General features: G+C 42.7%; 1 protein-coding gene across 1 annotated transcript in view; it reads right to left on the bottom strand.

The window, feature by feature from the left end:
- Window positions 1–12,081, bottom strand: part of plrdgb (PITP-less RdgB-like protein) — a 49,655-nt gene that overhangs the window by 7,738 nt on the left and 29,836 nt on the right. Inside the window, exons 4-15 of the mRNA XM_076979578.1 lie at window positions 11,195–11,265; window positions 10,708–10,928; window positions 8,995–9,184; window positions 8,216–8,338; window positions 6,849–7,033; window positions 5,832–5,974; window positions 5,251–5,421; window positions 4,103–4,276; window positions 3,141–3,289; window positions 1,674–1,790; window positions 880–996; window positions 182–330 (exon numbers count right to left, since the gene is read on the bottom strand). Coding sequence (XP_076835693.1) covers window positions 182–330; window positions 880–996; window positions 1,674–1,790; window positions 3,141–3,289; window positions 4,103–4,276; window positions 5,251–5,421; window positions 5,832–5,974; window positions 6,849–7,033; window positions 8,216–8,338; window positions 8,995–9,184; window positions 10,708–10,928; window positions 11,195–11,265 — 1,810 coding nt within the window. The remainder of the gene's footprint in view (window positions 1–181; window positions 331–879; window positions 997–1,673; window positions 1,791–3,140; window positions 3,290–4,102; window positions 4,277–5,250; window positions 5,422–5,831; window positions 5,975–6,848; window positions 7,034–8,215; window positions 8,339–8,994; window positions 9,185–10,707; window positions 10,929–11,194; window positions 11,266–12,081) is intronic.

The raw sequence follows: 12,081 nt of genomic DNA, 5'->3' as shown, positions 1-12,081 counted from the left end.
AAAAGGTCAAATACGAGGTTAACGCCACCTTTCTTAACAAATGAATCTATTTTCAAGTGCTCAGTGAGCAATTTATTTCAAATAACAACCTTTTTGGTGCTTTGGCCTGATGAAGACCTGTGTTGGACTTCAATGTAAACTATTTAAGATGTGTGAAATGTGTTTTCTTTTGCTCACTCACTTGACCACCATTTTGACAGGGTAGACACCAACTGATAGTCTCTTGTGTGAGGGGATGGTGTAGGTGACACGGCCACTGCTGCTGGTCACCTCCGTGTCAAACAGCACCCAGCGCCCAGATGCTGGCTGGGTCACCAGGAACACGTCCACCTGAAGGAAAATATCTGCGTTTCTCAGTATGTTTATGAAGCTGGAGTCCATACCCGAAATGTCTTGACAACATGTGAGTTTATATCAGCATCAACATGCATGATTTTTGCTTTTAATCTAAAAGAAGGAAATTTTTGGTACTATTGTCATTACTCTAATGTTGTGGGTAAAAGGGAATTAAATATCAATGTAGTACTATTCAGTGTTTGACGCTAAAATGTCATATGTTCTAATATTAAAAGCGTTCAAGTAACATAAAATTACAGAATAAAATTATAAGAAAAAAAATGGTATATTTCTTGTTCGATAATTGTATAATTACACACAGTTGCAAATATAAAGCCGCAATCAACAAATATTTAAGGAAACCTTCATGGGAATCACTACTCATTGTTATGAAACAATCACAGAGATAGCAATGATCGTTTAGAGTCTGAACCTCCAGGTTAATTACAGCCCACTCACGACATACACAATGTTTCGGAAATTAGTGAAATCTCAAAGACCATCAATCCAACACTTTTATGTTAATGAGAGAATCCCCAGAACCTTTTCGCCTGCGAGGGTGACCATATCCAGCGGACCATACATAAACCTCCCCACCAGCGTCTGCGGGCCGGCCTCCGTCGCAAGCACGTCATGCACCCTGTGATTGGCCGTAACATTCTGTGGACAAAGACAAGATGCGGTTGTCACCAGCATGTCATCTCAACTAGTGTTACATGACTGGATTCACTGGTGAACCCTGTCCCTCCATTCATGTGTGTAAGAAGGGGCTGCGCTGAACAGCTCGCCTGCATACAGCACTGGGAGACTCTTTCCCAGCACAATCTCACTCACAGGGTGAAAAAAAAAAACAGACCTCGTCAGGCACTTTATTAAAGAGGCATGACGCTGTCAATATTGGTACTCTCCAGGCAGACAGGTAGAGAGATGATCTGAATCTTTTTGTTGCCAAGGAATCGAAAAACCCGAGAAGTCTTATTTCATTTTCAGTTTGCAGCACAGTATATTTGAGAGATTTGGGGGACTTTCTAAGCATGTGTCACTACGTTTTAGCTTAAAAACTGATTTTTCTGCTCCTTTAAGGCAATATTTGACATTTAAGCTCAGTCATCAGGATCATAGCAATATGAGTAACAAGCATAAAGGGGAGACTTTCTGTTCAAATTTTAGATATGATTTTAAAATCATTAGATATTGGCACTGTGAATGCGTTCTGATTCACAAAGCCGTTTTTGCACCGCATTCTTTGAAATGAGCAGCTGGATGCGGTGTCCTAGCAAACACATGAATGTGAGGTGTGTTTGCAATGAGTTAGCGTCAGCGTTACAGCTGCTTACGCGGAGCTTGACGTGCGTTCGTCTACGGAGCCATTTCTCTCTCGGGCTGGACGGCGAGATAGGTATGGCATCACGGCAATCCGCCTCACCGGCCTTGAAGCAGTCACAACGCAACACCTGCTGACAGATGCGCAAGGTCAAAAGACTCCCATTCAGTAGACCCATATTTTGTCTGTGTTTTTTCATATAAAGTCATAACTGGAAGTATTCATGTCATGCACTTGACAAATTCATAATCTCTAGAAATCATTTTGGCAGCCAACTCTGCTCTGTTGCTCTCGCTAAATAATTGCTGTGCCTCTCCTACCCCGTCTCTTTGCACAGATACTGTGTTTCAACCCCAGCTCTACCCCCGCCACGTTCTCCCACGACAGCCTGCCGAACAAGTGTCCCCACTGCTGGGAGAAAAATTATCTCCCCTCCTCAGTTATCTTTTAGCTTGATAAATGAACGAGCGTGATTCCAGAAATAGTCCACAGGGTGACACATGTTCTTAGCTTTTGCTTTTTATCCATTATCCATTTCTCTTTGCCAGAAAGCAACGTCAAGGGGAAGTTATGGATCAATAACGGATGGCCAAACGGTCTCCAGCAGAACCGGCTGTCAGTCAATGTGAGATCACCTCAGATCGGCATATGCAGATCTGAGCTACTGTGAAGAAGGAGCACAGATGACCTTGGGAGGTATTCTGGGTACGATGTGACACGTTAATGAATCGCAGGGTGGGGGGGTTTGAGGCTGCGTGTGACGCAGGCAATTGGACTGACCCTGATGGTAGAACATTCAAAGGAGATACCTTGCCCACCTAGTTCTGTTGTTTAGTTCCTGACCTTGGTGGTATCAAGGAGGAAGCATTGAGAATGTACAAATCCTGCCCTTGGGTTTCCTCCAGCTCACTGCTAATGCAGAAAGAAAGTAAAGTGGGAAGATAGGAGGAGCCGCCACCATTGACCTTTCACCTTTCCCCATCCCTTTGTCATGTCTACATTACCTTCTCAAGGGTTGTTTGACTACTTGGTTTGGCATGTGTGTGCCACCACAACCTTGAATAGAGTTCATTCATCTGCCTAACATACAATAGCCAGTGAAGGTACCGTAACTCACACTCTAATCTTAATGGGTGGTTATTCTTGCACATTACGTTTTTCTTCATATCCAGGTGTTGGTTTCTTGTGGTAAAAAAAAACCCTTCCTATGCATCTGAATAGAATTTGACATAGAAGAAATGGTAAAAGTGACCTAAAGAAATTTGTTCTGCTGAAGGGTAATGTAACCTTGCAAAATAGATTCAAGCTGTGACATCACAAACCTGCTTTGTTAGTTTTGGTTATTCATGCAATAGGTACCATAGTTTATCATCGAGGCAAAGGGAATAAAACAGCTGTTAGCATTGAGCAACGCTCCAGACCGTCATTGTGATGTAGCTAGCTGGCACGCTTGATGCCAGCCCTGCCAACACACTCCAACCTGTCTGAGGATGAAGGCCATGGCGTCTGTAGACTCCCAGTAGGAGGCGTGGAACAGGTGGGGCAGCGCCACGGTGGGGAAGGCCGTCAGCACGTCGGGGCAGTACAGCACGTAGTCGAGCCGCTTTGTGCCCCACCACCTACTGCACACTGCGGGGCAGGAAGGGTGAAGTCATTGGAAAAAGAGACTCCAGCAAAGTGTGATCGGTTGCTATGTGAAGCACAAATTCTACTTCCGCGTCTGCACATCTGCGAACACGTATGGCCGTCATTCGCAGACGTTTGTGCAGACGGCCAATATCCTGCAGCAAGTTGGAATGTACAAAAAAGAAACAAAGATTATCTCGTGGTGTGTTGTAGACTACAGGTGCATTCCAGTTGATGTAGTACAGACTTGGGCGTTGTGCTGCTATCTCTGACCGGCCCGTGTGAGTTCGTTGATAAGTTAGAAGTCAAAAGTAAATGTGTGACTACAACCCCTTTTACACTCTGATAAGTGCATGAAATAAAACTTTTTTATTTTAAAGTCAGCTATTTTGTTTTTGTTTGTAAATTTGCACCTATGCGTCTATGGTCCTCTAAAACTATTCCAGTTTCTCGTGTGGCCCCTTGGAAAAATTAATTGCCCACTCCCGGTCTAGTAACTCTGTGCCACATAGACAAAATTTTAAGGGAAATTCTTTTGTTTGTAAAAGTAGTAATTAGGACCCTATTACTGAACCCTATTAAAAAAATGGTATTTTTTGTTGTAAAGCTGCTTTGTGACAACAACAAATAAAATTTGATTTGATTTGATTAACAGATTCACAGATACTACTAACAATATTAGTTAACATAGCAGTTTTAGCATAGCAGTTTTCTAGAAAAATGGAAAATTTAAAGTAAAAATACATCACATGACCAGAAGGGACAATTGCATGCAATATTTCTTCAGCTACCTAAGCCCAGCTCACTGATACTCACACTGTGAGATGGTGCAGTCCGGCTGACCGGGTGTAAATGGAGCGCTCCCCGGGTCAGTGCTGGAGGAAGGAGGTGGGGTTCTGCCCGCCTTGCACCCTCCCCCAGCACAGCACGGAGACAGGAGAGCATCAGGAGGTCCCCCACCCATGGACAGGCGTCTGATGACTGTGTCCGCTGGGTGGGTGGGTGTCCAAAGGGGAAGGAGAGAGAGAGAGATGAAATGGGTCCTATGAGATATGAGATATGAAGTCCTGCTGTTTAGAAACCTTTGAGTTCACATTGGGAGATGAAAATCCTGAACCTTGTGACATGCTTTAAATATACAAATTCAAATATATTTAGTTTGGAAATGATGATCCTGGCATAATAACTATCAGATCAGAGCAGTGTGTGTATGTGTGTGTGTGTGTGTGTGTGTGTGTGTGTGTGTGTGTGTGTGTGTGTGTGTAAGATAGTGAGTGACTCACCTCATTCACCTTATATGCTGCAACATTTTATGGTTTAACGCAGGTGTGAAGCTGGTTGTGACTCCAGCTTCGCCATCTAAATTAATCTAATTTCCTGAGCTTTCACACATTTCTCCAGTGCTTGGAGGAGAGAGTCAAAGCCCAGGAATAATCCAGGATTTACAACATCCCACTTAGGTTCACGACTTTCAGTTTGATTAGTTAACTAGCCTTAAATTCATTTACATAGACATATGAAACAAACATTTGCTACTGTGTACATATCAATGGTGTACAACATACTAGGAGCATCATTCATATATATAAAATTGGGATTTTAAGTTTAAAGTAACGTAATTCAGGTTAATTAAGCTACCATAACTCACTATGAACAGGCATATAGACATTGCCATAAAGAGCTACTCCAACATGTAGTTAGATTCTGTGCGTTTGTGTGTGTGTGTGTGTGTGTGTGTGTGTGTGTCTGAGAGATAGAGAGAGATGCAGAGAGCTATTACCAGTGAGAGTGGAGTGCACAGGCCCCAGAAGGTAGCCCTCATAGCAAGACATAATGAAAGGCATAGGTGTGTGTGTGTGCGTATGTGTAAGAGAGAGAGAGAGAGAGAGAGAGAGAGAGAGAGAGAGAGAGAGAGAGAGAGAGAGAGAGAGAGAGAGAGAGAGAGAGAGAGAGAAAGCTGTTACCAATGAGAGTGGAACGCCCATCGCCCAGTGGGTAGCGCTGGTATCGGGGCACAGCGAACGGCGGCAGCTGGGTGAGCTCAGGGTGCAGCAGCGGCTCCAGGCGTGAGGCGGAGGGATCCGATGGGTAGAACAGGTTAAAGACCTGTGAACAGGCTGGACGCAACTGGGTCACTGCGGAAAGCAGCCAGCAGGGGGAGTGAGTGAGGCTGGCGGCTCACTGAGGGCTCAGCCCTGGCTCCCTGAGGAGCTGCACATTTTCCCGTCTATCTCGAGTCTGATTCAACTCGTCAAGGATGATCAATGATCAAGCCCACCAGTGTTCAAGTCACATGTTTTAGGACAGGAGGAACACAAAAGTGAACAGCTCAAGTCGTCTCCAGCACACTAACTAACACTCAAAGTGTAATTGGTGAAGCGTATGTATACTGTGTGTATACAATGTATACTGTGAAAAATATTTACATCATATAGATATTTACACAAATATTTACAAATTTACATAAATAAAGGTAAAATACACATTTGCTGTTTTTATACATACTTTATTATATATTCTGTATGTGTGTGTTGATGTTGGTTACCCTGAAAAGTAGGTAGCACAGTTCTCCTCATGGCAAGCACGAGTCCCAGTGGGCAGCCTAGCAGGAAGCAGTCTGAAACCTCAAAGTCAAAACAGCCTGGGTTCTGAGCCTGCCTCAAGCTACTCTGCTCATCCTGAGATAGACTGAGAGGCCCGGGGGGGAAAAAAACAGCATCAGGTTCCATCAATTTGTTCCTTTTCATGCATAATCACAGAAAATTACAGTGCTTTCAATACATATAACAACTTTAGCACTTATATGCAGTGCACAGATTTAGAATGGTTAATCACTAAGTTAAACTTTTTAATCTACTATCAATTTGTGTAAAAATTACATATAGTTGCTTAAACTTAATATGCAACTAAGATATAGAGAAATCTATCGATCATTCAAGTGTCAAACTCTATATATGTCTATATGGACAAATTGAGAATTTGATAATTATTTTCTTTGGAGGTTACCATTTATGGACATAAAATGAAGCTTGATCAAATGGTATTTTCCTCCATATTCTGTAGATTTCAATTCCTAATCACAGTTCTACCAGCCACACTAATGTATCTGCATGTAAATCAGTTTCCTCTGGGCCTGGGAAGCATTTGCAGCCAATACAAGTATGACAGAATTAATTAGACTACAGGCAGTTCTCGCAAGATTATGTATGGTGATCAATGTTTTGGCTGACCTTTATAAAGACAACAGCGTTAACAAAAAGAGGTGAATGCTCCAATCAGGTTTGAATTTTGATTCCTAAAATCAATCCCAGCACTAGACATATCACATTCTCCTGACTGCAAGGTCCCATAACTTGTTCTAATCATCTAGCTTTGCCGGACTGGTTGTGGGTTTCCACTTAATTTCACTGGTAAATGTCTATGGAAAACCATCATGGTTTAACTTCTCAACATGAGAGGCCTGTACTGAGATTTACTTTGCTAACATCACTCCTTATCACTCCTTATCCTTTTCATCACGAGACACTATAAGAACATAAGAACACCAGGAGAGGAGTCCAACCTGCTAAAGAAGACCCTTTGGCCCCCAGCGACGTCATCATCACACGAGTCGCTCTGCTTGCGTATCAACGGGCGGCAGGTGGCCGGGCCAGGCTCGCACGGTGCGGAGACGTCAATGTTGCTCTTGCTCAAGCGTTTGCTGCCTCTCAGAGTGGGACTCAGGCAGCTCACAGTGGTTGGCTTCTCCTGGGAAGATGGGGGAGAATCGGGAAGATCAGGGGAATATGAGGGGAATATGAATGAGGGAATAGAACACCCCTGCGTTAATAGCTCATCTTTAAACAAGAGCCCATAATAGGACGACAACGTTAAAACAAACTTTTGTTTTATGCGTTTGATCTGAAAGCTGAGAAGATGCTTGAGCTGAGATCTCATGAGACCCAGGCTCAGCATCCTGTGGAAGGCTTCCAGGTTTTAAGACTTGTGCTTTTTCGTTCCCTTAGTCGTCAAACTAGACAGCATCAGCTAATGCAGCATCTGGTGCCTCTCGTGTCCTTGCTCTCCTCTGGCACAGGTGACTGAGCACTCATTAAAGCATCAGTGCAAAATTTCCAGGCAGACAGGACTGCTGGAAATCACTGCCCGAGCAAATGTTGCTAACAGAGCACACTGGCAAAAAGTTCACGCATCAAAGCCATGCCCACTTGTGAGATGGGGGGGTGTGGGGGGTACATTACGATATTCACTATTGCCCAACACTGAGTTGGTAAACAGAAACTGGCTGTTCATGTGGTAATCACACCTCAACTTTGTCATCTAGGAAATAAATAAATTCTCGTGTGTTTTTACAGTTTTTGCTCAATTTGAATCCCATATTTGTATGTGTTGCCATTTCAACAAACTCTTTCAACACACAGTCTGATTCATTTTCATTTCTTTCCCATCTGCAGGTATTACATTGAGTTAAAGAGACATTTTGTCATTGTTTCATTCAAGGCCTTTTTACAAAACATTTACTGATAAATTCAAATTTGCATTAAACTTTTAACACTAATTAGTAGTTTACCAGTACAAGTTTTATCTGGTATATCCATGATATGCCATTATTCAAAATTTAACTTAAAGTGTACAAGGTCATGATAGTTTTCTTCCTCTTAAAATGAAAAGTGACTAGCAACATCAAAATGAACGTTCTTCTTGTTCAATTAGATTCATGCCTTATTTACCTTTCCAGCAATCCAACCATTCCTAAAAGAACAAAATATGAGAAGTGGTAAAGAACTCTTCAAAGCAGACATAAGAACCAGGGCTTGAAGTAGAGAGAGAAGGGAGGGGGCAGAGAGAGAGAGAGAGAGAGAGAGAGAGAGATAGATAGAGAAAGAGATTGTGTGTGTGTCTGTGTTTGTGTGTGTGTGTGTGTGTGTGTACCTTGAGGCTCTCTGTGCTGTAGTTCCTGTCATTACTCTTAGGGCTTCCGTGTTGCTTGTCACCGCTGAAACACAGAGCGTCAAAACAGAGGACTCCACCAACACAGTCTGCCACCAAGCACACCTGCGAAAGAGAAGAAAGGTTGATATTACATATTCAAAGAGAGCAAAGGCTTATATTGCATTCTGAAGACGCTATTTCCAGTATCGCATCACGTCGCTTCATGTGATTTGCTGGCCTCATTTCTGCCTGATTAATATGTTTTTGTGAGCTCAATATAGCTTCTGCGGGGCAAGTTGACACGTGCTTGTAAAAAATCTATCTATCTATTCTCAGCAGGTGTTTTTCAACCAATCCAAAAGAATATACACATTAAAACTGCTGAAAGCGATGTTTGCAAGTCTTTTCACCAAAGGAGTCTTGCCCCCAACACTCCCACACTCACATCCAAACCTCTTTCCAAAGCCCTCTCTTAACCTGACCTTCTATGTGCTGCCTGTACAGGCACAAAAACATAGAAGAATGCATTTTGCAACATTAGCATATCATTAATTCAGTTAATGTTTACCAGAAGTATAACAAACATTATTGCTCAGATATCTAGCTGACCATGAGTCACATATAATCCAACTACAGCATCAGATCCAATCACATGTGACTACTTTATTCAAGAGCTGGGATGAAACTCCTGCCCTCTTCATCTACGGCAAAGCTCTCTAACCGCTGATCTCTCTCCACTCGAACTGATGGGTCTATTTGCACTTCGTAGATGTGTTTACCTGGCCAGAGAAGCCCAGTCCCTCTGGGGACTCTAGAAAGTTCCGGTAGACCTGATTGGCCTGAGCAATTACTGTTGCCACAGCATCCTGGTATCGTGGGGCAGCAATGGCGAGGATGGGGAGAGCAGCCAGGGGCAAGTGGTCCACACTACTGCAAACGCAGCTCTCATCGTAGCTGTATGGATTCAGACTGTAGAGGGAAAGAGAAGCAATATCACAATGGCCTGGAAAATGTTTTGAATGAAAAGGAAACCTGCTTTTCCTTCTCTAATAACATACTTCATGTATACATCACCGACTTCAACGGGAAAAAGCATAAAAACTACCTTCCACATGTTCAACAACACCCAAAAATCATAATCTATTTCAGGTATTTCTGAATGCACTGTTGGTGTGGACGGAATACTAAGTACACAGCCAACGTCTATCTCCTCCTAGCTGCTTTTTAATATTCCAGAGATGGCCAGTGCATTACTACCGAACATACAGCAAAGCATACAGCAAAGTATACAGTATTAATACAGTAGAACTCCTCTATGACTCAGGCATGCATTTAGATTCAAGCACACAATTTAATTCAAGACATGGAAACCAATATGAGACTTTGTTGTGTGAGGTGTTTTGGGAATCATAAAGATTCTCTCAAAGAGCATCTTGGCTCTTCAAGAAAATTACATGCAGAGATAAATCAAGTCAAGCAGAAGTGACTGGGGAGAAGACTTGGCAAAGTAGAAGAACTGTAGGAACAAGGTCCTTAGTGAAGAGACTGCCTCTGACTCCCAGAGAATTGACGGTCCAATTAAAGCCATGAGGGGCTAGCATTCAGAATGAGTCTGTGCTGTATGATGGAGGGTGTCAGTTTAATTAATAACTGATCACAGTACTCTTCTGGGAGATTATGTCTCATTTAGCTTTCTACTTGTGTGCACCAATGAACAGAAAAGCCAGAGTCATCTGCAGATAAGAAGTAATTTCATTATGGGAGGTTTTGTTAGTTTGGAGGTGAAGCTGATACCTTAGAGGTCTAAATAAGAGGAAAAACACTTCAAGCTTTAAGTAATAATGGAGGAAAAACAGTTTAGACTGACAACAATCCACTTCTACAAAGCCTCACAAACCACAGTAACAGACCAGTTTTTGGTTTAAAAAGCTCCTGTTCTCAGTTCAGTCTCCCAATGTAACACACGTGCAAGCAGTGATTCTCAATGCAGGTGAGAAACTCACTATCTAAGGTTGCCAGCTATTGATTTTCTAATCAAATAAGGTCTATTCAGCAAGTGGAGCCCAGTGAGAAAACAGAAAGAAAAGTAACACATGCCTATATGAAATATTTATTATTACTCATAAAATGTAACTAGATTTTCCAAGAAAAAAACAGTGTTCCAGTGTATTCCAATTATGCTGTTGAATATGCAAACGCGAATTGGCTGTACTGCAGATAATTACCTTATTTCCAGGTGCACCGAAAAATGTGATTTTTTTGTTTTGTTTTCCTCAGCTTAGCTTAATAAAGCACTGACAATCATTAAACTGTTTTGGTTCAGTACTCCAGCAAATGGACGATTATAAAAGAGTCCAACTCTTGCATGGTCCACCATTCAGTTCACGTAAGGTCATGCACTTCCTCGAGCTACAGCAAGCATATAATCTCACATTAGGGAATCCATGCCCGGAACGCTAGAGGAAAAGTCCCCCAAACCACCGTAGACTCACTGTGAGACGAGAGAGAAAGCGTCGGCGCCCACGGACGGACACGGCACCAGCCGCACCAGCAGGTGGTCCGCGGCCTCCTGGAAGTGTGCCCGTGCCACCCGCTCCAGCACCGAGGCCAGGGTGGCAGCGTCGCCCGCCTTGCCACCCGGCTCGCCACCTCCAGAGTCCAGGATGTGACCTCCGTGAACCACCAGGATGAGCTGCTGTGTCCTGCACCTCCGCTGTGTGTGCGGGCATGCATGTGAAACAAACAAACAAACAAACAAAAACATACGGATGAATAGGAGGAATTTTAATGGAGAAAATGTAATTTGAAGGATAATTTTTATTGTTTATTTCTTATCAGATTGTTTCTTTATATCTACATTTATTTGAAGATTGAAATTGGTTTTGGCTCAGACATGGACGTCCCCTTCATGTGTTTATCGCTTTATAGCTGCTGATCCAGGGCTTAGAAGTATGAACCCAAAGAGATGAGCAAGCTGACCTCCATGTCGTCCAGGCCATCCACACTGCTCTGTGGTGCACAGCGAGGATGCCTCAGTCTGTACAGACTTTCTGTGGCAGGAAAGAAGAAAAGAGAGATGCTGTGAACTCCTTTGGGTGGAAAACAAATGTTGTTCTCTGTGACTGTTCAATGGGCGAAGAAGTACCAACAGAGCAGATGTCAGTAGTTGAGTGACAGCACTGAAGATTTCAGGACCACGGACAGCCCCTACACAGGCTGGTTACTCTCTTTTTAAAGGAGCTGGTTTCTTAAAAATGACATGCTGTTTGGTCCGTGATGACTGCAATTCAACAGGAAGCTTGGACATTACAATGCCTTTGTGAAATACAACAATGAGCCCCACTGGTGACATTACAGTTTTATTCATAGAAAGAATTAGATTTTTTTAGTCCAGAACAAATTCACCACGGCCTCTCCCATTTCTATCCAATTAATAGTTTCTAAAATGACAGACCTTTAATATTCACACATGACGCGAGACCGTTTCTCGCCTTTTGTCAAGATATTGTGCATTTGCCATTATGTTCTTCACATCAATATTTAGAGGGCTTTGTTACTCTTGCTGCATGATTGCCATAAAAAACCCACTAGTGATTATGTAGTCATTCATTAGGACTGTTAATTTAAATTAAGCAAGATTGCAAAATTACATTCCCAGCACAATGTGTGCAATACCCATGATTGGTCAGACTGAGTAAAAATCACAGTTTTTATTAAGAGACAACAGTCCATGTCAGATTTCACCCTGCTCAGTGGAACTACAGTGGATCTGTCATGGGCAAAAAACAGGTAGGGGAAAATGGGAAGCAAAGGCAGGTCTCCAAAACCAAAGAGTTTAATGAAGAGTAACGTAATGAAACCAAACG

This window comes from Brachyhypopomus gauderio, chromosome 18 (assembly GCF_052324685.1).
Source record: "Brachyhypopomus gauderio isolate BG-103 chromosome 18, BGAUD_0.2, whole genome shotgun sequence".
Taxonomy (NCBI): Eukaryota; Metazoa; Chordata; class Actinopteri; order Gymnotiformes; family Hypopomidae; genus Brachyhypopomus; species Brachyhypopomus gauderio.
Note: the sequence above shows the minus strand (reverse complement) of the source record. Positions and strands in the feature narration are given on the sequence as shown.